The sequence below is a fragment of the Saccoglossus kowalevskii genome, chromosome 14 (assembly GCF_978046115.1).
Source record: "Saccoglossus kowalevskii chromosome 14, keSacKowa6.1, whole genome shotgun sequence".
NCBI classification, from domain to species: domain Eukaryota; kingdom Metazoa; phylum Hemichordata; class Enteropneusta; family Harrimaniidae; genus Saccoglossus; species Saccoglossus kowalevskii.
Window position 1 is genome coordinate 7,952,880 of NC_140654.1, and position 25,902 is coordinate 7,978,781.

The 25,902-nt window shown below is 35.0% G+C and overlaps 3 protein-coding genes across 3 annotated transcripts; all 3 read right to left on the reverse strand.

Moving 5' to 3' along the window:
- Positions 1 to 4,460: 4,460 nt before the first annotated feature.
- On the reverse strand, positions 4,461 to 9,464 carry LOC146734428 (solute carrier family 68 member 1-like). The gene is made up of 4 exons (XM_085507453.1): positions 9,003 to 9,464; positions 6,135 to 6,289; positions 5,941 to 6,024; positions 4,461 to 4,743 (listed from the first exon to the last, which is right to left on the reverse strand). Exons 1-4 carry the CDS (start codon positions 9,462 to 9,464, stop codon positions 4,461 to 4,463), a joined length of 984 nt encoding a protein of 327 aa, XP_085363579.1.
- A 1,278-nt stretch (positions 9,465 to 10,742) lies between these two features.
- On the reverse strand, positions 10,743 to 15,641 carry LOC146734429 (solute carrier family 68 member 1-like). Its single transcript, XM_085507631.1, has 4 exons — positions 14,601 to 15,641; positions 13,579 to 13,733; positions 13,388 to 13,471; positions 10,743 to 12,412 (listed from the first exon to the last, which is right to left on the reverse strand). The coding sequence occupies exons 1-4, from the start codon at positions 15,471 to 15,473 to the stop codon at positions 12,148 to 12,150; spliced, it is 1,377 nt and encodes a 458-aa protein (XP_085363757.1). The 5' UTR covers positions 15,474 to 15,641; the 3' UTR covers positions 10,743 to 12,147.
- A 1,765-nt stretch (positions 15,642 to 17,406) lies between these two features.
- Positions 17,407 to 22,122, reverse strand: LOC146734430 (solute carrier family 68 member 1-like). Its single transcript, XM_085507454.1, has 3 exons — positions 21,250 to 22,122; positions 20,228 to 20,382; positions 17,407 to 17,734 (listed from the first exon to the last, which is right to left on the reverse strand). The coding sequence occupies exons 1-3, from the start codon at positions 22,120 to 22,122 to the stop codon at positions 17,512 to 17,514; spliced, it is 1,251 nt and encodes a 416-aa protein (XP_085363580.1). The 3' UTR covers positions 17,407 to 17,511.
- Between the last annotated feature and the right edge of the window lie 3,780 nt (positions 22,123 to 25,902).

The following is a 25,902-nucleotide window of genomic DNA, read 5'->3' on the forward strand; positions in this document are numbered from 1 at the left end:
AAGCATGAATTAGATGAACCTGTTTCCTTTATTGAATGTCCAAAAGCTGTTAACAGCCCAAAATATAATAGACCGCCAGGCAGTGGCTTAGACTAGCATTGCTCCGATTAATTCATAAATAAACTTTTTAAAAACTGGATTCCCAAAATCTTCTAAATCAGAATTATAAAAGTAATGCTCCTGTGCTTTTATCAAGGTTACAGCCAGTCACAGGATAACCAATAATGATCAAACTGTATATCCAAAGAAACGCTTTTTGGTCAATAAGTTGAGCTTTTTTACGATGTATTTAATAATTGCTGAACTTAAAAATATCCCAAGCGCCGTTCAATTTTTAGATTTTCGGAAGTCTTCCAACACTGTAGAGTGGCCATTCTATTTAAAGTAATGAACAAATTCAATGTCGGTAATAAATTTATTAACTCATTGTACACAGACAGCTCAGTCACGGCTACTTAACCTATCGCGAGAATTTAGTCCCAAGCGAACAACACACACTAAGACCGCAAAGGCTCATGGGTAGACGCTTGTTTATAAACAATGACGCGCTATAGCCATCTGACACATGCGTAGGTGACGACTCCCTCGGTTATTGCACACAAAGAGCAAACATGTCTATTACACAATAATATGTATATTTTAATGCTCATTCTTTAAATTTATATCGTATAATATATATATGTCATTATATTTCATCAGGAATATAAAATTTGTCAAATTCTACACACGATTTAATATTTTTATTTTTTGTTTTAACATTGGTTTGTATTATGATTCAAGACAAGGAAAAACAAAATCGTAAAAAATAAATAAACCCTCCTACCAATTACTTTGTAATGTATATATTATATAGACCAAGGAAACACATATATTCACGTATACACAGCGTCATATGAATGAGTCTACTATATTATACGACGTGTAATTCTTTTGTGTCCAGATGACTGTCTTGCAAAGTATATTTAGACCAGACCAACGTCTGTATTAACCCAAGAATCAATGGCACAACACATACAATTTGAAACATAGCTCCGTGTAGGTACAAAATATCACTCGGGTCAGAATCCGTTTTATCTTTCATGGAGTTGTAACCACTTCTACTCAAAATGGCGAGTGCTAACATTGGCGCAAGAGAGGACGTGGGTTTGACGATTAAGGCATTCAAGCCGTAAAACATCGAAGATCGCGGTGATCTGAAATTAAGCACAGGGTGTAATTAGTACATATGCCATAGCTATATTCATATATTTATTAGTCAACATACAAAGAATAAATACAAATAACTTGCGTATAACTGACAATGGGGGAGCTGGATGAAACCGACATATACATCTTCTATTTTTTCTGAGAATATTCGACTTTCAACTAAACTCCATATTTATGGCGTGCACAGCGACTTTAAACTGGCGTAATGTTAGCCTGAATATTGGCTTGAAATGTTGCATATAATTCTAATTTCACAACTGCTCAGATTTATGTGTCACAAGCCTTGTTTTTAAATATTGACAGAAACAATTGTCCATTTTCCACACCATCTTGTTCACATGTTTAGCTATAAGTGTTTGTTACTTGAAAGTCAATGTTTATTTAGCATTCGTAAAACCACTCTTTTATTATTTTTGTTATTTATTCAATAACAACTAATCAGTATTTAATTATTTTACAATTGATAAACACTTTTAGATACACTCTTTCAAGTTATCGAACTTTTATGCATCATCTTGTTGTGCACTTTAAAAAAAAACAATTCCCGAGACAAAGACAGGGTTAATATAGTTGATAAGTAGCATTGCCAATTACAGATAGTTTTACTAACCAATGGTTTATAATTTGCAGTAGGATTCACTGTGCCATTAACACACTTACATCCAGTGCCACATCACTGGTAGTGTGACTAATCAGAATGGAAGTTTATTGGTGTGTTATAGTGACAAGAACATTTCGAAATAGTGTTCATTCGCACAGTCAGGTCAGGTCAAGTCAAGTTATTTATACAGTGAGTAACTGATAATTGGATGAAATCGACGAGTTGCGCAACTTCTCATATATACTACGTAAACCAAGCATGTAAATGAAATGAACCGATACAACAATGAGCATACATGTATAACTATGCTATTTCACGCATGACTGTCTGTTATTGCCACCAAAGATTACTAGTCGAGTAAACAACGGGAATCTCATGATTTAAAACAAAATTATAATTACAACTACTGAGTATGGGCATCAGGCATCGATTTATGAAATTGTAAATATGAGAAGTCAACTGCAGTCAATAGAAGGGATACACGATATTGTTTCACTATAATCTCCGATAATTATATATACAAAAAATATCGTATAATCATCAGCACTTGTTGAAAGATTCTTACTTATTGTTGGATGTTTTCATGTCTTCATCAATGCAGTCAGACATCAGTAAATTAAAATACTGCCTTGTTGCCATGGTAATACATCTGTAATCAACAATAATATTTAACTCAAATGCTTGACCACTTGTTAAAATATACATTAAAATCAGACAATACTGTAAAACTTCATAAAAATATAAAAGCAAAATAAACACAACTTACGAATCAGTCAAAATAAATGAAGCAAGTATCCATGAGTGATGTGGACCAATCGCGTACATTGTTGCCGAGGAAACGATTTTTATGTAAAAAGTTATCTGGCACACTTTGAATGCCCCCAACTGTTTAACGACATGACTCATAGCAAGAACACATATCTGTAATAGAAATATACTAAATATATTGTTGTTGTTCAACCTTTCACACCTGGTTCATTTTTGATCTTGGCCCTTTTCTCTGGGCAACAACAACAACAAAATCAAGGTTGGCCGTAACTCCACTTTAGGTTAATTGTTGATGAAATTGCGAGTCACTAAATATGGAATTCGAAGTTAACACAATGAAAAATGATTTTTGTCCATAAATGGAAAGTAGACTTACTGTTAATGAAAGTTCAAGTTTCACAATAAGTTAACTGTTAATCGATATTGCCTGCATCATCGTTCCAAAATATACCCTGCGTAACTATTTTTTTTCGTTTTTCAAACATTTTTCATTCAAGTTGTCATTCAGACACACTATAAATGACAAGATCTAAGACGCGGCTGCCCTCTAACTGTTAAAAGTACTCGCATGACTACTAACAAACATTGCATTCGCACTACAGTCGTATGCATGTCAGAAAAACCTACGTTTTATTGTAGCAGCCTTTATGAGCGTTTCACCGAAGCTAAAAGCTGTAGATGCTGCGACAAAATGTTTTAAAGAGAACACATTGAAACTTGCTACTAAAGTTACCAAACTTACGAAGTAATAAATTCGCTTGTATAAAAAACGGATGTCTCTGGTGGTCAATGTTTACGCCATTCTTAAGATTACTATAGTAATGTCATGACCTATGTAGTTACACTGAACAACCAACTCGACATTTTGAATGCCCATCTACATTCAGTAACTACATCAACTCTTTATACACAGACAGCTCAGTCACAGCTACGTATCTCAATCTATTTGTAACGCGGCATTCGACAAGATTGTCCATTATCGGCTTTATTTTCTTATTAGTAGCCGACATCGGTGGAACTAATTGCGATTGTATTTAACAAATTACCTCAGCACTAAACACAAAGGAAGGTTTATCGGCTTAAAGTAAGATTCAGACCGCGTTGTAATTCAAATCCCCCTTGGAAGAGTTGTAAGCAGAAATTTTCATATGGCATGATAACCAAATAAAGATGCACAAATGTTGGGAAGAGTGAACAATCTCTATTTGAAAGTGAAATGATTTATTAATTAATTAATTAACAATGACACCAGACATGTAAATTTGTGAGTACTAAATTATCGTTATCTGACTAAAACTAAAACAATATAATGCATTAACACGGGAGGGTCGTCACCTGCGCACGCGAGAATTTAGTCCCAGGCGAACAACACACGCTAAGAACGCAAATGCTCATGGGTAGACGCTTGTTTGTAAACACTGACACGCTATGGCCACCTGGCGCATGCGTGGGTGACGACTCCCCCGCTTTAAGGGTCGGTTATTGCATGCATGTCTGTTACACAATAATATGCATATGTTTATGCTCGTTCTTTAAATTTATATCGTTCCCAAATGTATTGACATGTTTATACATATACTTTGCCAAATGGCAAGACTTTAATAATTTCACTATGTTTTTGTCAACATAGTAACCATTAACCTACATAAAACATTTAATATATAATGATATATCATTATATTTCATCAGGAAATGTCAAATTTGTCAAATTCTACATGCCATTTAATATAATTTTTATTTTTTGTTTTAAAACTGGTTATGAATTTGTATTATGATTTAAATCGTAAAAATTAAATAAACCTCCTACCAATTACTTTGTATTGTGATTATATAGACCAAGGAAAGACATATTTATACACAACGTCATATGAATGAGACCACTATATTAAACCACATGTAATCTTTTTGCGTCCAGATGACTGTCTCGCAAAGTATATTTAGTCCAGATCAACGTCTGTATGAACCCAAGAATCAATGGCACAAAACATACAATTTGAAACATGACTCCGTGTAGGTACAAAATATCATTTGGGTCAGAAGCCGTTTTATCTTTTTCGGATTTGTAACCACTTCTACTCAAAATGGTGAGTACTAACATTGGCGCAAGAGAGGACGTGGGTTTGACGATTAAGGCATTCAAGCCGTAAAACATCGAAGATCGCGGTGATCTGAAATTAAGCACAGAGTGTAATTTATTAGTACATATGCCATGACTACATACAGAGAATAAATACAAATAACTTGCGTATAACGGAAAATGAGGAGCTGGATGAAACCGACATAATTATGTATATTCTATTTTTTCTGAGAATATTCGACTTTCGTCCAAACTCTATATTTAACACAGCGACTTCAAACTGGCATAAGGTTAGCCTAAATATTGGTTTTAAATGTTACATACAATTCTAATTTGACAGCTGCTCAGATTTGTGTGTCACAAATCTTGTTTTTAAATATTGACAGAAACAAGTGTACATTACCCAAACCTTGTTGTTCACATGTTTAAGTCAGTGTTTGTTACTTGAAAGTCAATGTTTATTCAGCATTCGTAAAACCACTCTTTTATTATTTTTTTTTATTTATTCAATAACAACTAATCAGTATTTAATTATTTTACAATTGATAAACACTTTTAGATACACTCTTTCAAGTTATCCTTCTACATTATAGTGTTGAAGAGCGAAATTTTATGCATCATCTTGTTGTGCACTTTAAAAAAAAACAATTCCCGAGACAAAGACAGGATTGATATAGTTGATAAGTAGCATTGCCAATTACAGATAGTTTTACTAACCAATGGTTTATAATTTGCAGTAGGGTTTGAGCAGTAGGATTCACTGAGCCATTAACACACACTTACATCCAGTGCCACATCACTGGTAGAGTGACTAATCAAAATGGAAATTTATTGGTGTGTTATAGTGACAAGAACATTTCGAAATAGTGTTCATTCGCACAGTCAGGTCAGGTCACGTCAAGTTATTTATACAGTGAGTAACTGATAATTGGATGAAATCGACGAGTTGCACAACTTCTCATATATAGTACGTAAACCAAGCATGTAAATGAAATGAACTGATACAACAATGAGCATACATGTATAACTATGCTATTTCACACATGACTGTCTGTTATTGCCACCAAAGATTACTAGTCGAGTAAACAACGGGAATCTCATGATTTAAAACAAAATTATAATTACAACTAATGAGTATGGGCATCACGCATCGATTTATGAAATATGTAAATATGAGAAGCCAACTGCAATCAATAGAAAGGATCCACGATATTGTTTTACTATCTCCGATCATTACATATATTAAAGATATCGATATAATCATCAGCACTTATTTACTGATTCTTACTTATTGTTGGATGTTTTCTTGTCTTCGTCAATGCAGTCAGACATCAGTAAATTAAAATACTGCCTGGTTGCCATGGTAATACATCTGCAATCAACAACAATATTTAACTCAAATGCTTGTTAAAATATACAAATAAAATCAGACAATACTGTAAAACTACATAAAAATGTAAAAGCAAAATAAACACAACTTACGAATCTGTCAAAATAAATGAAGCAAGTATCCATGAGTGATGTGGACCAATCGCGTACATTGTTGCCGAGGAAACGATTTTTATGTAAAATGTTATCTGGCACACTTTGAATGCTCCCAACTGTTTAACAACATGACTCATAGCAAGAACACATATCTGTAATAGAAATATACTAAATATATTATTGTTGTTCAACCTTTCACACCTGGTTCATCTCTTATCTTGTGGTGAGTTTGTTTATTTTCTTGACCTTTTTCTATGGGCAACAACAACAACAACAACAACAACAACAAAATCAAGGTTGGCCGTAACTAAACTTTGGGTTAATTGTTGATGAAATTGCGAGTTACTAAATATGGAATTCGAAGTTAACACAAAGAAAAAATATTGTTTTCCATAAATGGAATTTAAATTATATTTACTGTTAATGAAAGTTCGAGTTTCACAATAAGTTAACTGTTAATCGATATTGCCTGCATCATCGTTCCAAAATATACCCTGCGTAACTATTTTTTTCGTTTTTCAAACATTTTTCATTCAAGTTGTCATTCAGACACTATAAATGACAAGATCTAAGACGAGGCTGCCCTCTAACTGTTAAAAGTACTCGCATGACTACTAACAAACATTGCATTCGCACTACAGTCGTATGCATGTCAGAAAAACCTACGTTTTATTGTAGCAGCCTTTATGAGCGTTTCACCGAAGCTAAAAGCTGTAGATGCTGCGACAAAATGTTTTAAAGAGAACACATTGAAACTTGCTACTAAAGTTACCAAACTTACGAAGTAATAAATTCGCTTGTATACAAAACGGATGTCTCTGGTGGTCAATGTTTACGCCATTCTTAAGATTACTATAGTAATGTCATGACCTATGTAGTTACACTGAACAACTAACTCGACATTTTGAATGCCCATCTGAACTGCCGAGATACGATGCAACTTATTGCGAATGACAAATACACTAATTTTGTTTTCATTACGTTGCAAAAGTATTTCTTGTTCATTGGCATACAGCTTACAAAGTTGATTGTCCATAGTCTTAGCGTCCCGTACACATCGAGCATATTATCATGCCGTCAATTTTGATTTTGAATGAATAATATTATTTTGAAGTGCTGCATTCGTCGTGTTCAAAATGTCTTCAATGCGACGTGTACAACGTGCATGAAATATCTTGTAAGTTAACGTAAAATACGAACATGCGCTGCTTTCAAAGATTGACATTATTATTAAAAATGTCAGACAACCTGCAGAAGGTAGAAAAGTGCTTAAACATTTTTTTAGGCATTTTGTTACAAGCAGGCATCTATGCTATGCTTTTATAGTAAGATTTTACGTCAGGGGCGATGCCAAAATTAAAAATCATTTTTTTTGGCCATTTTTGGACCAAAAATCAAAATTCAAAAATTCTTTTGAAATGCCTATCAATTTACTCATCTTGACGAGTAGTGTACAAACATTTATAGTCTGGTCTATGTTTTACCTTGCGTTACGTCACAATGACCGAAAATGTGGAAAGGTCAACAATTTGAAGGGTCAAATTCATAAAATCTTTCATAATGGTCCGATTTTGACAATTTTGGTGTCTAATTATATGTTTTCTTGCGCATGAAAAAGCCAATAAAACAACTTTCATAGTCCATTATGCCAGTATTATTTATGGAAATACAATCATGTCAGATAAGATGGGTCTATTGATCAACTTTATCCAACTTAAAAATGGTTATTACATCAAAATTGATCATAATTGGACTTATTTTACATCAAGCACATTAATTATATATGGAAACTACATAAATTGTATTCAGAGATGGTGGTAGTTTGTTGCGGTTCTGAAGTGTTTAATGTTTTTGACGAATCTCAGTACAAGGGAAGCAACACGTAGTAAGTGTAGGAGGTCACAATGCAAGTTTATATCGATAATGTTAGTGATGTAAGGTAGAGATTCTGAAGTCTTATTCGGGTGAAAACTAGCGTTCGCTTTTTTATTTGAGTTGATGATTGGTCATGCGATCCGTACATCGGTTTGAGAGGTAAAGATGTTACTTGCGTTCGCATATGGTTTACAGTGAACTCCGAAGTTTCATATCAAATAGTTCTCATTTTGGCCAAGTATCGCCGTTGGTTATTCATTTTGGTCCGTGCCACCATAGTTGTGATTCGTCCAATTCTTTAGGAGATAAACCCCGAGTAGTAGGAAAGTCTGCAGGGTTTTGCGTAGTTGGAATATATATTTGTATTATTGTTTGAAAGAATTGATTTCCCTGACTCGGTTCTTTGTAAATACATCTTGCTTTTCCAGTCTGTAATTTTAATCTTGAGCCAAAAATGGCCAACAAATTATTGTTAATTTTGGCATCGCCCCTGACGTGAAACCTTACTATATAAGGACTTGATCTAGCATATATGCCTGCTTGTAACAAAAAATGACGAAACAATTTTTAAAGCGCTTTTCTACCTTCTGTTGTCTGCCTAAAATGAAAAATCACAGTCAGGATAGGATTGTCAATGCGGCAAAATGTATAAACTGCTTTCTGGGGGAAAATTCTAAGATATCTGTTGTCACTCATATCGGCACACTGAACCCGACTCCTAAAAGACCAAAAACATATTTATATATATATATCACATATTCAAACAATGTTTTATCAGTAATGTATATCTTTAAACTATATTCTCTAAAATGGCCAACTGATTATGCAACACAGTTATGAATATAGCACGCACAATATAATATGTATGTTTCACTAATTACACTTTGCAATGAATAAACAATTTATGGATTAATCGGTTTTATAAAAAATGTATAAAATGAATAGTTTGAATATAAATGGATTCGAGAAGATATTGAAAACCAAACTAACCTGAGGTACAACAAAAACTGATCCGTACAACATCTTCCTAGCTAAATCTGGAAAGCTATCATTGGGCAGCAAATTATCGCCGAGGATATTCAGAAAAGAGCTGACATACACAACATGGAAGCTAGTGCAAAAGTTTACTGCGATAAGAAGTAGTACGTTTTTCTGACAAATAATCTGCCAGTATCCAGTAAACATTGACGTTTTAGTCTTGTTGAAGTCAGAGTTTTGACTATTGTTTGGAGTACCATGGTTCAGCTCGTATTCACTCTTAGCATGTAACCCTGTATATCGCATTGCCAACCAACTCAGAAAAGCAACACACACGCAGAAATATTGAAAATTTCTGAAATTTTTTCGACTATCCGAGAATAGTTCGCACCAAAAAACGGATGACGATCCGATAAGAGTAGCTATTACGTTATATCGAGTTAGACGTAAGCGGTCGCCATGGTATTTGGACATTTCCGTGTAAAGAGAACTGTGTGCCAGTATTACAAATGTGATCAACATGTCATACGAACAGAGGGACACTACAAAATGCACGCCTGTCAACCAATCATTTGGTTTGTAATTTGCCCATGGGAACCATGGAAGCAGAAAACTGAAGGCAAACACGGGAGCGCCATACAGAATGGAGTATCTCCGCTGACGAAATATTTTCAATTTTGAGTTATCTTGAAAATACGCAAAACATGGGTCACAAATTGCGTTCCACACAAAGTGTAAAATCTGAGCAACATTGAACCATGTTTGTGATATACTGTAAGTGTCGAGAAATAATTTAACATGGTAAAAGATAAAAATAGAGTGCATCATGGAATACCCCAGCCCGGTGCTAGCGTATGCCAGGGAATTCTTGTCAAACATCGTCATGATCCAGTCCACAAACGTCACACTCTTCAAAATTGAAACTGGAAAAGATAATAAATATTACTGATTTGAGCTTGTGTCATACAGGCAGTTGCCCAGAGTGACCAAACGGGCGATGTACAGTAACGGACGTAAAATACAATTGAGTGGGTAGTATCTGATCAAGAGTACCCTGCATAAATAAATATAGATCCGAATATAAATAAAATCGAACCACATGAATATTAATGAGTTTATGAACATACATGGGGGAAATATCAGTGGTATCTAATTATTGTTGTCCGTAATAAATCGGTTCCACCGCGTGTCACCTCGCAATGTGGTGAAAATTCCTATTATTATACATGTGAATTTTGCCACATAGATGTTAGGTAATAACCAGTTTTGAAATACTCGCCTCCTTATGAATTCCCAGTATGCAATGCGCATTCGTGGATACACCAGCTATCTGTGATTAAGTCTTTTAAACATGAATGGCACTTTTTATCCTAAGATTACAGCCATGTGATGTAGTATAATGCAACTACATTCACTGACCTTACATCTATAAACCCAAGAAACACAACGCAACCATAACCATATCTTCTGCACAGCATCAAAATATACATCAAAATATCATGGTTCCTATAGATGGATATTTAAAGTACCCGGATAAATGACCCACGTAAAAATGCCGTGATTTCAGAATACGACTACTAAAACTACCAACAATTGAAGATAGCGCACCTGACGTCATTTTTGTTATGTTAAAAAGCCCACACGTAAAAATAACATAAAATAAAATAAGGGATTTTTTTTGTAAATTCATTCAATATCAATTTCCGTTTTTTTTAGATGACAATGATGACACCACAACAAGTGATATTATGCAATGTATACCGATTTATAAGTTAGAAAAAGCACGACAACATGACAAAACTATAATGGTAATCTCTTATCTAATGTATGTAAATAAACAACACAAGTATTTTATTGCTTTCCTAGGCCACCGGCCCATATACAAACATATCAAACCAATGTTTAAAATGTAACGGGTACAAGTAGAATATGATAATATTCTCGGTTATTGATCACATGGAATTAAATAATAATTAGTTTGTTAACAATTGTTTCCTAACTTCAAATGCTCTGTACACAAACACACAAACATTTCGTAGAATAACACCATTTGTTGCTTGAACGAGCCTTTGAAATTTATCCATGTTTGGTTGGAATGAAAAATGTTGGGGGATTAACTCTCATCTTAATGTGTTATAGGCTGGGCAACTCAACAGAAAATGATATTCATTCTCAACGAAATTAGCACGACATACTTTACAGAATCTTTCCGTTGAAGGCAAACTTTCGCGCCTACCTTCTTCAATTCCAAGTGGTAAAACCCCACAACGAAAACAGGCAAAAATGCGGACGAGTTTCAGATTGCAATTTAAAGATAAATATTTCTCCGGTTGTAAGGTACTCTTGAACTCAATGTAATTACGTAATTTAGGTTTCAAGGACGCATTTGCTTTCCAAAGCTGTCTCTGCGTGTCGGAGACTCGCAGTACAAATTCAGAAAGAAAAACGTCCTTGCTACCTACTTCTTGAGCTAGCCAGACATACCCAAAGCCATATGAATACAAAATATGTTTAATTGCCGTCACCCAGTTATTTCTACCTAAACAAATAAATAAATAAATAAATAAAGTAAATAAACAAGGGAATTTATCAAGGAGAGTGTTATGTCTAACTCTAAATTAAATCAACAAGTTTGATGAATATTTTTGTTAGTTTTGGTATAAAGTTATATTTTCGACTTCTTGTTAAAAACCGCATGTCCGATTGATTTGATACTATACATATAGGTACCTCAGATTTGTTCATTTTCAAATGATATCTTCAGTTCTTTAATTGAAATGTGCATGGCAAACAGGCTGTAGAGCCGAGAGACTGCTTGCTGAACATTACTTTCAACCTTTCCATGGGGGTCACTCAGTCCCACTGATGTTCCGACTTGTTGGTATTCCTTTTGTATAGCATGGCAATTTATGGACACCTTTGTCCATTGATCACCAGTTTTGAAGGGTGACCCTTTGCCCAATTTTGATTGTGTATTTTTTCTAATAGTACTTATTTCAATATATGTACTTGATTTTTGTATTGCTGACTTGTTTTTAATAAATTGTCTTACTTATAATCTGTTATGTAATGTATGTACAAACTAACTCTAAATTATGTTACATTTAGAACAAGCACTATGTGACCGGGACTGCTATATTAAACCACGTGTAATCTTTTAGCGTACAAGATGACTGTCTCGAAGAGAATATTTAGTCCAGATCAAGGTCTGTATCAATCCAAGAATCAATGGCACAAAACATACAATTTGAAACATGACTCCGTGTAGGTTCAAAATATCATCCGGGTCAGACGCCATTTCATCTTTCCCAGATTCGTAACCACTTCTACTCAAAATGGCGAGCACTAACATTGGCGCAAGTGACTGTGTAGGTTTGACAAATAAAGCATTCATTCCATAAAACATCGACGATCGAGGTGACCTGAAATTAAACACAGGATGAAATTACTAGATATTCCATGTCTATAGTCATATATTTATTATTCATATATAATATTAAGTTATCTGGGTTGCAGCACCAAGTTAGATCATGGCATGGTAAATATTTTAGCAAAAGGTTCTTCAAATGTACACACTTAGTGAATTCATTAATGATACCAATTCGACAGTTGTAGGAAACATGTTTAATGAGTTTAAAATATACAAGTATCTGGGTGCGTAAAAAGGGGAAAATGTACAAAAATTTAATTCATCATCGATTTGGTAATTGTTGCATATTCTCTGTCGTTTTGCGATGTATTTCCACCTCAATACGTAAATTTATAAGACACAAAGTACATACAAACATTTTAATTGACTGAATTTTTTGTGTGTCACTATTACGATCCATTTGTTTGAATCGTCATAGCTCAAAACCATTTGACAGAGAAATTTGCAAGCATTAACATCCAACGTAACATCACTAGCAATGTGACTATTCAGAAGGAGTGGAGGTGTTCTCTTCTCTATCGAATTTCTTTTAGAGTTTAACGGTGTGATATAGTGAGAACATTTCAAAATATTGTCCAATCGTATAATGCATTTTCAATTATGTGACATCAAGCTGAATTAGCTATTTGAACAGCGTACACTTAGAAGTAGTTCAGTCAATCGGACGAGTTTGGGTTACTCAGTCACTCAGACGAGTCTTTGCTAAAACCTGGAGACAAGTATTTTAATTCTATATGCATATTTTAACACCATCATACTGTGTTTTATTGAATTGAACTATTCCTATTGTTACCTTTGATAATTATTTAATATTATGTATCTTCTAGACTTATTTATTTAAAATCGGCAATGACCCTTTCGATTTAAAGAAATTATAATTGTAAATTACTTCATCACACATGACACCCGGTGATATGTATACGATAAAAACCGATGTATTCGTCAGCACTCGTTGACAATTTCTCACCTTTTGTTATATGTTTTCATGTCTTCATCAATGCAGTCAGACATCAGTAAATTAAAATACTGCCCGGTAGTCATGGTAATACATCTGTAATCAACAATATTCACTACCTCCTGTTAAAATGTCGCAAAAAATCAGAATTAGGGAATACGGTACAATTACACCAAGAGGAATACAAAATAAACACAACTTACGAATCGGTCAAAATAAATGAAGCAAGTATCCATGAGTGATGTGGACCAATCGCGTACATTGTTGCCGAGGAAACGATTTTTATGTAAAATGTTATCTGGCACACTTTGAATGCTCCAAACTGTTCAACGACATTACTCATAACAAGAACACATATCTGTAATAAAAATATACACTGTAAAATAGTGTGAATATGGATAAGTAACGACAAATTGTCGAAGTGTTATTTTAAGCACAGACTCCTTAAATTACGTTAGATTTATACACACATTACTATTTCTTTGCTGTATGATTTAAAATGCAAATCTCTTCATTTCACTGAATACCAAGCATTATAGTATGTCTGTTAGTCGTTTGGTCACATGTCCTATATACGTCATAGTATCTCTTGGCTGTTGGTGCCCCATGACAGCAATAATGTCTAATACTATACGTCAATTGTTGGCAAATGTCAAATGTTGACATCCATAATAACAACTGCTTATATTTGTTACAGTTAGGAAGTAATGCCTGCTGTACTGTTATTAATGAGTATAATACTGTTTTAAATCGCGTGTGAAATTTTAAAATATTTGTCGACTTGAACTACGATCGCGCGCTGCTTCAATGTATATTTTATTAAACTTGCGCAAAGGGCAAATTGATTATGCAATATTGTAGTAAATACATACATACATATCGCTCCATGTTTACTCCCAATTTCACCTTCAAACACCCATGGAAATTTTGATTTAGAAAGTAAGCTAATATGAGGATTGAAGTCGCCTGCTACCAAGCTTCAAATGATAACATCACATATTAAAAATGTTTTATCAGTAATGTCTATCTTTAAATTGACTTCGAAAAGACTTGCAAAATGACCAACTTATGCCATATAAAAATGAATATCTCGCACAATATGATATAAATACTTCTCTCAATGCAAATTATGCAAATTTATAAATTAACCACAGTTTTATAAAAGATGTATAAAATGAAAAGATTGAATAAATGAATTCGGGAGAATATTGAAAACCAGACTAACCTGAGGTACAACAAAAACTGATCCGTATAACATCTTCCTAGCTAAATCTGGAAAGATGTGATTGGGCAGCAAATTATCAGCCAGGATTATTAGAAAATTTCTGATGTATACACAATGAAAGTCGGTGCAACAGTTCACAGTGACAAGAAGTAATACATTTTTTTGACAAATAATCTGCCTGTATCCAGTAAACATTGACGTTTGAGTCTCGTTCAACTCGGAGCTTTTAGTATCGTTTGAATCACCATCTTCTAGCTCATAATCGCTCGTAGCATGTAACCCTGTATATCGCATTGCCAACCAACTCAGAAAAGCAACACACACGCAGAAATATTGAAAATTCTTGAAATTTTTCCGACTATCTGAGAATATTTCGCACCAAAATACTGACGACGATCCAATGAGAGTAGCTATTACGTGATATCGAGTTAGGCGTAAGCGGTCGCCATGGTGATTGGACATTTCCGTGTACAGAGAACAGTATGCGAGTAATACAAATGTGAACAACGTGTCATATAAACAGAGAGACACTAACAAATGCACCCCTGTCAACCAATCATTTGGTTCGTAATCTCTCCATGGAAACCATGGCAACAGAAAACTGAAGGCAAACACGGGAGCGCCATAAAGAATGGAGTATCTCCGCCTTTGGAATAGTTTCCAATTCGAGTGGTCTTGAAAATACGCGAATAATGGGTCATTTACGGTGTTCCATACTAAGTATATACTCTGGGATACATTGAACCACGTTTGTGATAATTTATAATTGTCGAGAAAAAACTTGACATAGTAGAACGATAATATGGAGTGCATCATGGTGTACCCAAGCCCCGTGGCAGCGTATGCCAGGGCATTCTTGTCAAACATCACCATTGTTCAATTCACAACCGTTGTAATCAGTTAGTCTGAAAAATATAATATTGAATTGAGCGTATGTTCTGAATGCAGTTTCATCGAATAATTTACATAGTACCATGATCGTTTGCAACGTACGTAACCATTGTCTATTTACACAAAATTGGGACGCACACACACCCTCGGGTAGGTGAACCATTTGTCTTGAAAAATGGTATCATACATCTTAAAATCTACCAATCGTGTGACACATTCCTGGCCAAACAGAAAGTTATCAAGTTATTACATAATAAATAAAGTAACTTACAAAACTACAGTTGTAATGCTGTGACAATATTACGACGGTGGCGTTATTTTAGCACTTTTCACAGGTGAGACATATTGTCTAAATGGAATCGTAATGAATTTCCTAATTTGAATGAATTACACATTGATTCAGCTGTACATACATTTCAATGTGGTACAATAGAAACACTGTTTGTAGTGAGATTTGTGAGAATTTGGAAATGTCAAAGTGGCCACTCATTTATTCTTCTCGATCGGTTGTTAGATTTGTTTATATTTAGTCTTGCATACTAAATGTAGTTTAAAGCGGGCGAGTCATCATGTGCGCATGTGGCAAACGGTCGTTGTTTACAAACAAGCGTTTACCCATGAGCCTTTGCGTTTTTAGCATAAGTTGTTATCGTGCGCAAGTGACGACCCCTCCGGTTAACATGCCTATTTGCCACAACTTCCTCCAACAAGTGGTTGCAGAATGTTTCGTTATGGAAGCTTTAAAATGAACTTAATGGCCTTAAAGTTGACATTGGAAATGTGTCCTTTGTTAAATATTTGCAAAAAATAAATTATACAGTCTTCCTCGGAGAGACTGAGTTGATATGGTTATTTCACTACTGTAATTTATGTTAGTTAGATTGTTTGTATATGCTATTTATATTGATTTGGCAATTAATTTCGTAAATTATTCTTTATACTTTTGCGTCTCTATGGGAATATTTGCAACAGGGCCTGTTTGTTGAGCAGATAGTATCTGATCAATGGTACCCTGCATAAATAAACGTAAATCCGAATATAAATAAAATTGATACGCATGAATATTATAAGATTATGAACATACAAGGGGAAACATCAATTGTATCCCATCATCGCTGTCCGCAAAAAAAGGTTCCGTCGCGTGTCACCACACAATGTGGTGAAAACGCCTATAATTATACATGTGAAGTTTGTTACATAGATGTTAAGTAATAACCAGTTTTAAAATACTCGCCTCCTTATGAATTCCCGGTATGCAATGCGCACTCGTGAATACACCAGCTGACTGTGATATACTCTTTTAAAGATAAATGACACATTTATCCCATGATTACAGCCATGTAGTGTAGTATAATTAACTACATTCACTGACCTTACATCTATAAACCCAAGAAACACAGCGCAACCACAACCATGTCTTCAGCACAGCACTACATTAACATTTCATGGTGCCTATAAAGGGATTTTAAAGTACCCGGATGAATGACCCGCGTAAAAATGCCGTGATTCCGGAGTACAACTAAATCAACCATCATTTGAAGATACCGCACCTTACGTTACTTTTTTTTGTTAAACGGGCTACACACCTATAAATTCCCAGTAAAATAAGTGATTTTGTTTGTAAATTTATTCAATGTCAATTTCCGATTTTTTTTATGAGTTTAACGCCGAGGTAGATGGCAATGATGACACCCCAACACGTGATAACATACAATATTTACCAATTCATGAGTTTGACAAGGCAAAAAACGATGAACAAATGACAAAGAATTTAATAATTATAGTAATCTGCTATCTAATATATGTAAATAGGGACATCTGGTGACAATTCAGGAGAATTCACGACGGAGAAAGTTTTGTCTAAATCTAAAATCTGAATTATATTGAATTAGAAATAAATAAGAAAGCGAATGGGTAATATACAAGTAACGGGTTAAAACCCAATTTTATTACTCTACAGTGGACGTATTATACCACGTGTAATCTTTTTGTGTCCAGATGACTGTCTCGAAGAGAATATTTAGTCCAGATCAAGGTCTGTATCAACCCAAGAATCAATGGCACAAAACATACAATTTGAAACATGTAGGTTCAAAATAACATCTGGGTCAGACGCCATTTCATCTTTCCCGGATTCGTAACCACTTCTACTCAAAATGGCGAGCACCAACATTGGCGCAAGTGAGTGTGTAGGTTTGACAAATAAAGCATTCATTCCATAGAACATCGACGATCGAGGTGACCTGAAATTAAACACAGGATGAAATTACTAGATATTCCATGGTTATAGTCATATATTTATTATTCATATATAATATTAAGTTATCTGGGTTGCAGCACCAAGTTAGATCATGGCATGCATGGTAAACATTTTAGCAAAGGTTTCTGCAAATGTACACACTTAGTGAATTAAAGAATGACACCAATTCGACAGTTGTTAGAAACATGTTTAATGAGTTAAAAGTATCTAAAGGTGTAAAAAAGGTAAACTATACGAAAATGGAATTCATCATCGATTTGGTTATTGTTGCAAAAGATGCATATTCTTTGTCGTTTTGTAGATGTATTTCCACTACGCAAATACTGAAATCTTGAACCACATTTATAAGACACAAAACACATTGCCAATCACATACACAAATTTTACTTGACCGAATGTTTTGCATGTCAATATTACGACCCATTGTTTTGAATCGTCATAGCTCAAAACCATGTCACAGAGGAATTTGCAAGTATTACCACCCGGCGCAACATCACTAGCAATGTGACTATTCAGACAGAGTGATGGTATTTTTTTCTATCGTATTTCTTGTAGAGTTTATTGGTGTGATAGTGATAGTGAGAACATTTAGAAATAAATGTCCAATCGTACAGTGCATTTTCAGTCATGTCACGTCAGGCTGGATTAGCTATACTCTGGGGCAAGCAACCTGGAGACAAACATTGGACTACTGTCATGAATTAGTTTTCGCGTATCTGTTGACCGACTAGTGAATGGCTGTGTCATGTCTGTCATCATTTAGGCTCATACGAGGTCCTGGACGGAACTTGACTCAGTGATTTGGAACTAATTACGATATAACCGCTGCCATCCGGACCGCTATTTCTGACAGTTGGTATTCGCAGTTAGTAATATAGTGAACGATTAATCAAAAGATATGACGTGTCCAGTACTTAGTTTGATTGGCTATGTGCAAGTTGAATGTGTGAAGGTTACGCCTTACAGTAATTAAACTTCTTTGTAATTGGTTAAGGTTTTGAAAGTGAATAAAGGAGTTTTAGTTGGTCTTGGCGAGAACACCACGAGAGACGGAGTCTTGGGTCAGCCTTGCGATAGTCTTGGGGACTTTTCCCCAGGGCGCTGTGTCTTATAGAGTACTCGACTGACCGAATAAAGACGAGAGTTGATACGTATTACGTGTGCGTCTATTTGACTGTAAAGCTTAAGTGACTTTCCCGATTCGGTACCTCGAGCAGACGAGATATAGAAACCCGACCAATTTCCCCCTGACACGTATTAGAGAACCCCAAGACCAGAGAAGAATTTCTCCGTGATACGTGGTGGAGAAGAATTTCCCCCGTGATACTACTATGACACACAGTTTATGTTGAAGTTAAAAGTTCCTCCACAGAATTGTCGTGCGGTATTCCACTGACGGGATGACTTTCGTCGTGATGTTGCTTGCTGGTCGTCGATTGACTGAGTCTTGGTTACCGTTTAAAATGTTGCTCATTTGGCGTTGGTAATATTTATTTGGAACTGAGTAACGCCGCAACATCGCCAGCAGAAACCTCCTGGTATCTCGATGCTGATGGTTGCCGCTCCATAGTAATTGCTGATTTTACTGCGGGTCCCGCCTGCGGGTGGATCTTCCAAGAGCCCTTCAAGATTTATAAAACTCAGTTACCAGGTGGTCAACATACATTAAGTTCTCCCAATCGTAGTATTCCATGGGATTTACACCTAACATGCAAAAAGTGTTTGAATCGGACAAAAATAGCAGACGAAAATGTGTTTACAAAATAAAAATAGTTCGGTAGCCAATGGAAATACCATGTTCATTTGCATATCGACCGTGAAAATACCGAAAACATTATTGCATGGTGATATGCAAATTAGTTTTAGTCAAAATAAGTGACTGCCTAAAAGTACCATTACTGTTGTTCAAATTTCATTTCACTCAGCAAGTATATTCATGTACCCCAAAGACAAATATCGTACTTCAGTTCTAATTATTGTTTATTTCTGCTATGTTTCGAAAAGCGGTACTCCTGAAGGGACTACTTTGTTTGCTCTCAGACCTCATTTGCATATGAGGTGTGGAAATACCGATTTTGATTTCAGAGACGAATCAAAATAAACTGCAGTACATATGTAATAATTAATATTATGTATCTTCTGGACTTAGTTAATTAAATGACACATCGATTTATACCGTGAAATTGCAAATAATCCAGGACTCTGACTCTGTCTATGACTCGGTCTCCGATCAGGACACCTCACTATAATCGATATAATCATCAGCACTCGTTTACATGTTCTCACCTTTTGTTATATGTTTTCATGTCTTCATCAATGCAGTCAGACATGAGTAAATTAAAATACTGACCGGTAGCCATGGTAATACATTTGTAATCAACAATATTCAATAACTCCTGTTAAAATATGGCAAAAAATCAGAATTGAGAATACGGTACAATTACACCAACAGGAATACAAAATAAACACAACTTACGAATCGGTCAAAATAAATGAAGCAAGTATCCATGAGTGATGTGGACCAATCGCGTACATTGTTGCCGAGGAAACGATTTTTATGTAAAATGTAATCTGGCTCACTTTGAATGCTCCCAACTGTTCAACGACATGACTCATAACAAGAACACACATCTGTAATAGAAATATACACTGTAAAATAGTGTGAATATGGATAAGTAACGACAAATTGTCGAAGTGTTATTTTAAGCACAGACTCCTTAAATTACGTTAGATTTATACACACATTACTATTTCTTTGCTGTATGATTTAAAATGCAAATCTCTTCATTTCACTGAATACCAAGCATTATAGTATGTCTGTTAGTCGTTTGGTCACATGTCCTGAATACGTCATAGTATCTCTTGGGTGTTGATGCCCCATGACAGCAATAATGTCTAATGCTATACGTCAATTGTTGGCAAATGTCAAATGTTGACATCCATAATAACAACAGCTTATATTTGTTACAGTTAGGAAGTAATGCCTGCTGTACTGTTATTAATGCGTATAATACTGTTTTAAATCGCGTGTGAAATTTTAAAATATTTGTCGACTTGAACTACGATCGCGCGCTGCTTCAATGTATATTATATTAAACTTGCGCAAAGGGCAAATTGATTATGCAATATTGTAGTAAATACATACATACATATCGCTCCATATTTACTCCCAATTTCACCTTCAAACACCCATGAAAATTTTGATTTAGAAAGTAAGCTAATATGAGGATTGAAGTCGCCTGCTACCAAGCTTCAAATGATAACATCACATATTAAAAATGTGTTATCAGTAATGTCGATCTTTAAATTGACTTCGAAAAGACTTGCAAAATGACCAACTTATGCCATATAAAAATGAATATCTCGCACAATATGATATAAATACTTCTCTCAATGCAAATTATGCAAATTTATGAATTAACCACAGTTTTATAAAAGATGTATAAAATGAAAAGATTGAATAAATGAATTCGGGAGAATATTGAAAACCAGACTAACCTGAGGTACAACAAAAACTGATCCGTATAACATCTTCCTAGCTAAATCTGGAAAGATGTGATTGGGCAGCAAATTATCAGCCAGGATTATTAGAAAATTTCTGATGTATACACAATGAAAGTCGGTGCAACAGTTCACAGTGACAAGATGTAATACATTTTTCTGACAAATAATCTGCCTGTATCCAGTAAACATTGACGTTTGAGTCTCGTTCAACTCGGAGCTTTTAGTATCGTTTGAATCACCATCTTCTAGCTCATAATCGCTCGTAGCATGTAACCCTGTATATCGCATTGCCAACCAACTCAGAAAAGCAACACACACGCAGAAATATTGAAAATTCTTGAAATTTTTCCGACTATCTGAGACTATTTCACACCAAAATACTGACGACGATCCAATGAGAGTAGCTATTACGTGATATCGAGTTAGGCGTAAGCGGTCGCCATGGTGATTGGACATTTCCGTGTACAGAGAACAGTATGCGAGTAATACAAATGTGAACAACGTGTCATATAAACAGAGAGACACTAACAAATGCACCCCTGTCAACCAATCATTTGGTTCGTAATCTCTCCATGGAAACCATGGCAATAGAAAACTGAAGGCAAACACGGGAGCGCCATAAAGAATGGAGTATCTCCACCTTTGGAATAGTTTCCAATTCGAGTGGTCTTGAAAATACGCGAATAATGGGTCATTTACGGTGTTCCATACTAAGTATATACTCTGGGATACATTGAACCACGTTTGTGATAATTTATAATTGTCGAGAAAAAACTTGACATAGTAGAACGATAATATGGAGTGCATCATGGTGTACCCAAGCCCCGTGGCAGCGTATGCCAGGGCATTCTTGTCAAACATCACCATTGTTCAATCCACAACCGTTGTAATCAGTTAGTCTGAAAAATATAATATTGAATTGAGCGTATGTTCTGAATGCAGTTTCATCGAATAATTTACATAGTACCATGATCGTTTGCAACGTACGTAACCATTGACTATTTACACAAAATTGGGACGCACAAACACCCTCGGGTAGGTGAACCATTTGTCTTGAAAAATGGTATCATACATCTTAAAATCTACCAATCGTGTGACACATTCCTGGCCAAACAGAAATGGAACAGCTGGTGGGAGTGCCGTTAAAAGGGAACAGGTCTTTCAGTCTACTAAAGGCTTATTTCCCAAAGTTAATAAGTTATTACATAATAAATAAAGTAACTTACAAAACTACAGTTGTAATGCTGTGACAATATTACGACGGTGGCGTTATTTTAGCACTTTTCACAGGTGAGACATATTGTCTAAATGGAATCGTAATGAATTTCCTAATTTGAATGAATTACACATTGATTCAGCTGTACATACATTTCAATGTGGTACAATAGAAACACTGTTTGTAGTGAGATTTGTGAGAATTTGAAAATTTCAAAGTGGCCACTCATTTATTCTTCTCGATCGGTTGTTAGATTTGTTTATATTTAGTCTTGCATACTACATGTAGTTTAAAGCGGGCGAGTCATCATGTGCGCATGTGGCAAACGGTCGTTGTTTACAAACAAGCGTTTACCCATGAGCCTTTGCGTTTTTAGCGTAAGTTGTTATCGTCGCTTGGGACTCGATTCCCGGGCGTGCGCAAGTGACGACCCCTCCGGTTAACATGCCTATTTGCCACAACATTTTCCAACAAGTGGTTGCAGAATGTTTCGTTATTGAAGCTTTAAAATGGACTTAATGACCTTAAAGTTGACATTGGAAATGTGTCCTTTGTTAAATATTTGCAAAAAATAAATTATACAGTCTTCCTCGGAGAGACTGAGCTGATATGGTTATTTCACTACTGTAATTTATGTTAGTTAGATTGTTTGTATATGCTATTTATATTGATTTGGCAATTAATTTCGTAAATTATTCTTTATACTTTTGCGTCTCTATGGGAATATTTGCAACAGGGCCTGTTTGTTGAGTAGATAGTAGCTGATCAATGGCACCCTGCATAAATAAACGTAAATCCGAATATAAATAAAATTGATACGCATGAATATTTATGCGATTATGAACATACATGGGGAAACATCAATCGTATTCCATCATCGCTGTCCGCAAAAAAAGGTTCCGTCGCGTGTCACCTCGCAATGTGGTGAAAACGCCTATAATTATACATGTAAAGTTTGTTAGGATGTTAGGTAATAACCAGTTTTGAAATACTCGCCTCCTTATGAATTCCCAGTATGCAATGCGCACTCGTGAATACACCAGCTGACTGTGATATACTCTTTTAAACATAAACGACACTTTTATCCCAAGATTACAGCCATGTAGTGTAATATAATGCAACTACATTCACTGAACTGACATCTATAAACCCAAGAAACACAACGCAACTACAACCATGTCTTCAGCACAGCACGACAATTAACATTTCATGGTTCCTATAAAGGGATTTTAAAGTACCCGGATGAATGACCCACGTAAAAATGCCGTGATTCCGGAATACAACTAAATCTACCGTCATTTGAATATACCGCAACTTACGTTACTTTTGTTGGTAAAAAACCTACACCTATAAATTCCAAGTAAAATAGGTGATTTATTTTTTTGCAAATTTATTCAATGTCAATTTCCGATATTGTTTACGAGTTTAACGCCGAGGTGGATGGCAATGATGACACCAACACGTGGTAGCATACACTAGTTACCAATTTATGTGGCATTTAAGCCGTAAAACATTGACGATCGCAGTGAACTGAAATTAACAAAGGATGTAATTAGTACATATGCCATGGCTTTATCCATATATTTATTTTTTATATAGAATATTACGTTATCTAGGTTGCAGCACCAAGTTAGATCACGGCACGATTGGAATTCATAAGCAATTTGGTTGTAGTGGAACTGAATACATATTCTCTAAGATCTGTCGTTTTGTAGATGTATGTCCACTTTAATACGTAAATACTGAACAGAAATTCTTTAACCACGTTTATAGGATTGCTACACAATGCACATTGCCAATTACACACAGAGATATTACTTGACTGAACATTTTGCCCAGCTATGTGACAGAGAATGCATACATTAACACTCGGTGCCATGTCTCACACTGGCACTGTGATTACTCAGACAGAGAAGAGGTGTTGTACTCTCTGTATTATTTCTATATAGTAGTTCGAAATAATGCCCAATCGAATAAAACATTTTCAGTTATGCGGCGTCAAGCTGGATTACCTGTTTGAACAGCGTAAAATCTTAGATAGTTCAGTCAAACGGATAAGTTTGGGTATTCAGTCACTCAAACGAGTGTTTGTACCTGGCTACCTGGCTAAAACCCGGTAACAATCATTTTACTTGGATATGCATTGAACAGCTATTACCAACATACTCCGTTGAATTTTTCTCACATGAAGCTAGTTCAATTGATCACATTAGTTGGCATCTGTGTTTTATTGGATGAAACAATTTCTATTGTTACCTATGATTGTTATTTAATAATATGTCTCCGGGTGTAATTAATTAAAAATCAGCATTGACTCTCACAATTTAAAATAAAGTATAATTACAAATTGCTTCATAGACATTCCCGAGCATACAATTATTTCTCCGATCAAGACACCTCACTATACGATAGAAACCGATGCATTCATCAGCATTCATTTACAACTTCTAAACTTGTGTGGTATGTTTTTATGTCTTCATCAATGCAGTCAGACATCAGTAAATCAACATAGTAGCTATAGTAACACATCTGTAATCAACAACAGTAGTCAACCGACTGAAGCACTTTTTTTTTAAATGTGCAAAATAAACACAACTTATGTATAGCTTTAAAATGGCCTTAATGTTTATATTGGAAATGTGTCTTCTGTTAAATCTTTGCAGTTTTCTCCAGGGAGAAGCTGATATTGTTATTTCACTAGTGTAATTTATGTAAGCGTGATTGTTTGTATATCTTATTTATATTCATTTGGCAATTGCTTTCGTAAATTATTCTTAATATTTTTGCGTCTCCATGGAAATATTTGCAACAAGGTCTATTTATTGAGTGGTTTGTAGTTGATGAATGATATCCTGCATAAATGAAAGTAAATCCAAATATAAATAAAATCGATATTCATGAATATTTATTTAATTATGAACATACATCAATGGTATCCCATCATCGCTGTCCGTAATAAATTGATTTCACCACGTGTCTCCTTGATATGTGGTAAAATCGTTTATAATTATACCTGTTGATTTTGCCATATAGATATACTACGAAATACTACAGAACCACATGCATATCTTCAGCACAGCAGCACAAGTAACATTACTTGGTTCCTATAGATTGATATTTATCCGGAAGTACCCGGATGAATGACCCACGTAAAAATGCCATGATTCCAGAATCCTACTAAATCTACCATCATTTGAAGATACCGCAACTGACGTCATGTTTTGTTGTTAAAAAGCCCACACCTATACATTTTAGGTAAAATAAGTGAATTGATTTGTAAATATATGATATGCTAATGTCTGCGTTTTGGAGATGATTCTAACGGATTCTAACAGATGGCAATGATGACACCCCAACACGTGATAACATACAATTTTTACCAATTCATGAGTTTTACAAAACAACAAACGTTGAGCGAATGACAAAAAATG

Coding starts and splice junctions, on each gene's coding strand:
- LOC146734428 (XM_085507453.1), bottom strand. CDS start 9,464: ATGTCCAAATACCATGGCGACCGCTTACGTCTAACTCGATATAACGTA. Junction 6,290..9,002: donor CAGTTTTTGTTGTACCTCAG/GTTAGTTTGGTT, acceptor TTTCTATTACAG/ATATGTGTTCTTGCTATGAG. Junction 6,025..6,134: donor TCATTTATTTTGACAGATTC/GTAAGTTGTGTT, acceptor TGTTGATTGCAG/ATGTATTACCATGGCAACCA.
- LOC146734429 (XM_085507631.1), bottom strand. CDS start 15,473: ATGGTGATGTTTGACAAGAATGCCCTGGCATACGCTGCCACGGGGCTT. Junction 13,734..14,600: donor CAGTTTTTGTTGTACCTCAG/GTTAGTCTGGTT, acceptor TTTTTATTACAG/ATATGTGTTCTTGTTATGAG. Junction 13,472..13,578: donor TCATTTATTTTGACCGATTC/GTAAGTTGTGTT, acceptor TGTTGATTACAG/ATGTATTACCATGACTACCG.
- LOC146734430 (XM_085507454.1), bottom strand. CDS start 22,122: ATGGTGATGTTTGACAAGAATGCCCTGGCATACGCTGCCACGGGGCTT. Junction 20,383..21,249: donor CAGTTTTTGTTGTACCTCAG/GTTAGTCTGGTT, acceptor TTTCTATTACAG/ATGTGTGTTCTTGTTATGAG. Junction 17,735..20,227: donor TCATTTATTTTGACCGATTC/GTAAGTTGTGTT, acceptor GTTTAATTTCAG/GTCACCTCGATCGTCGATGT.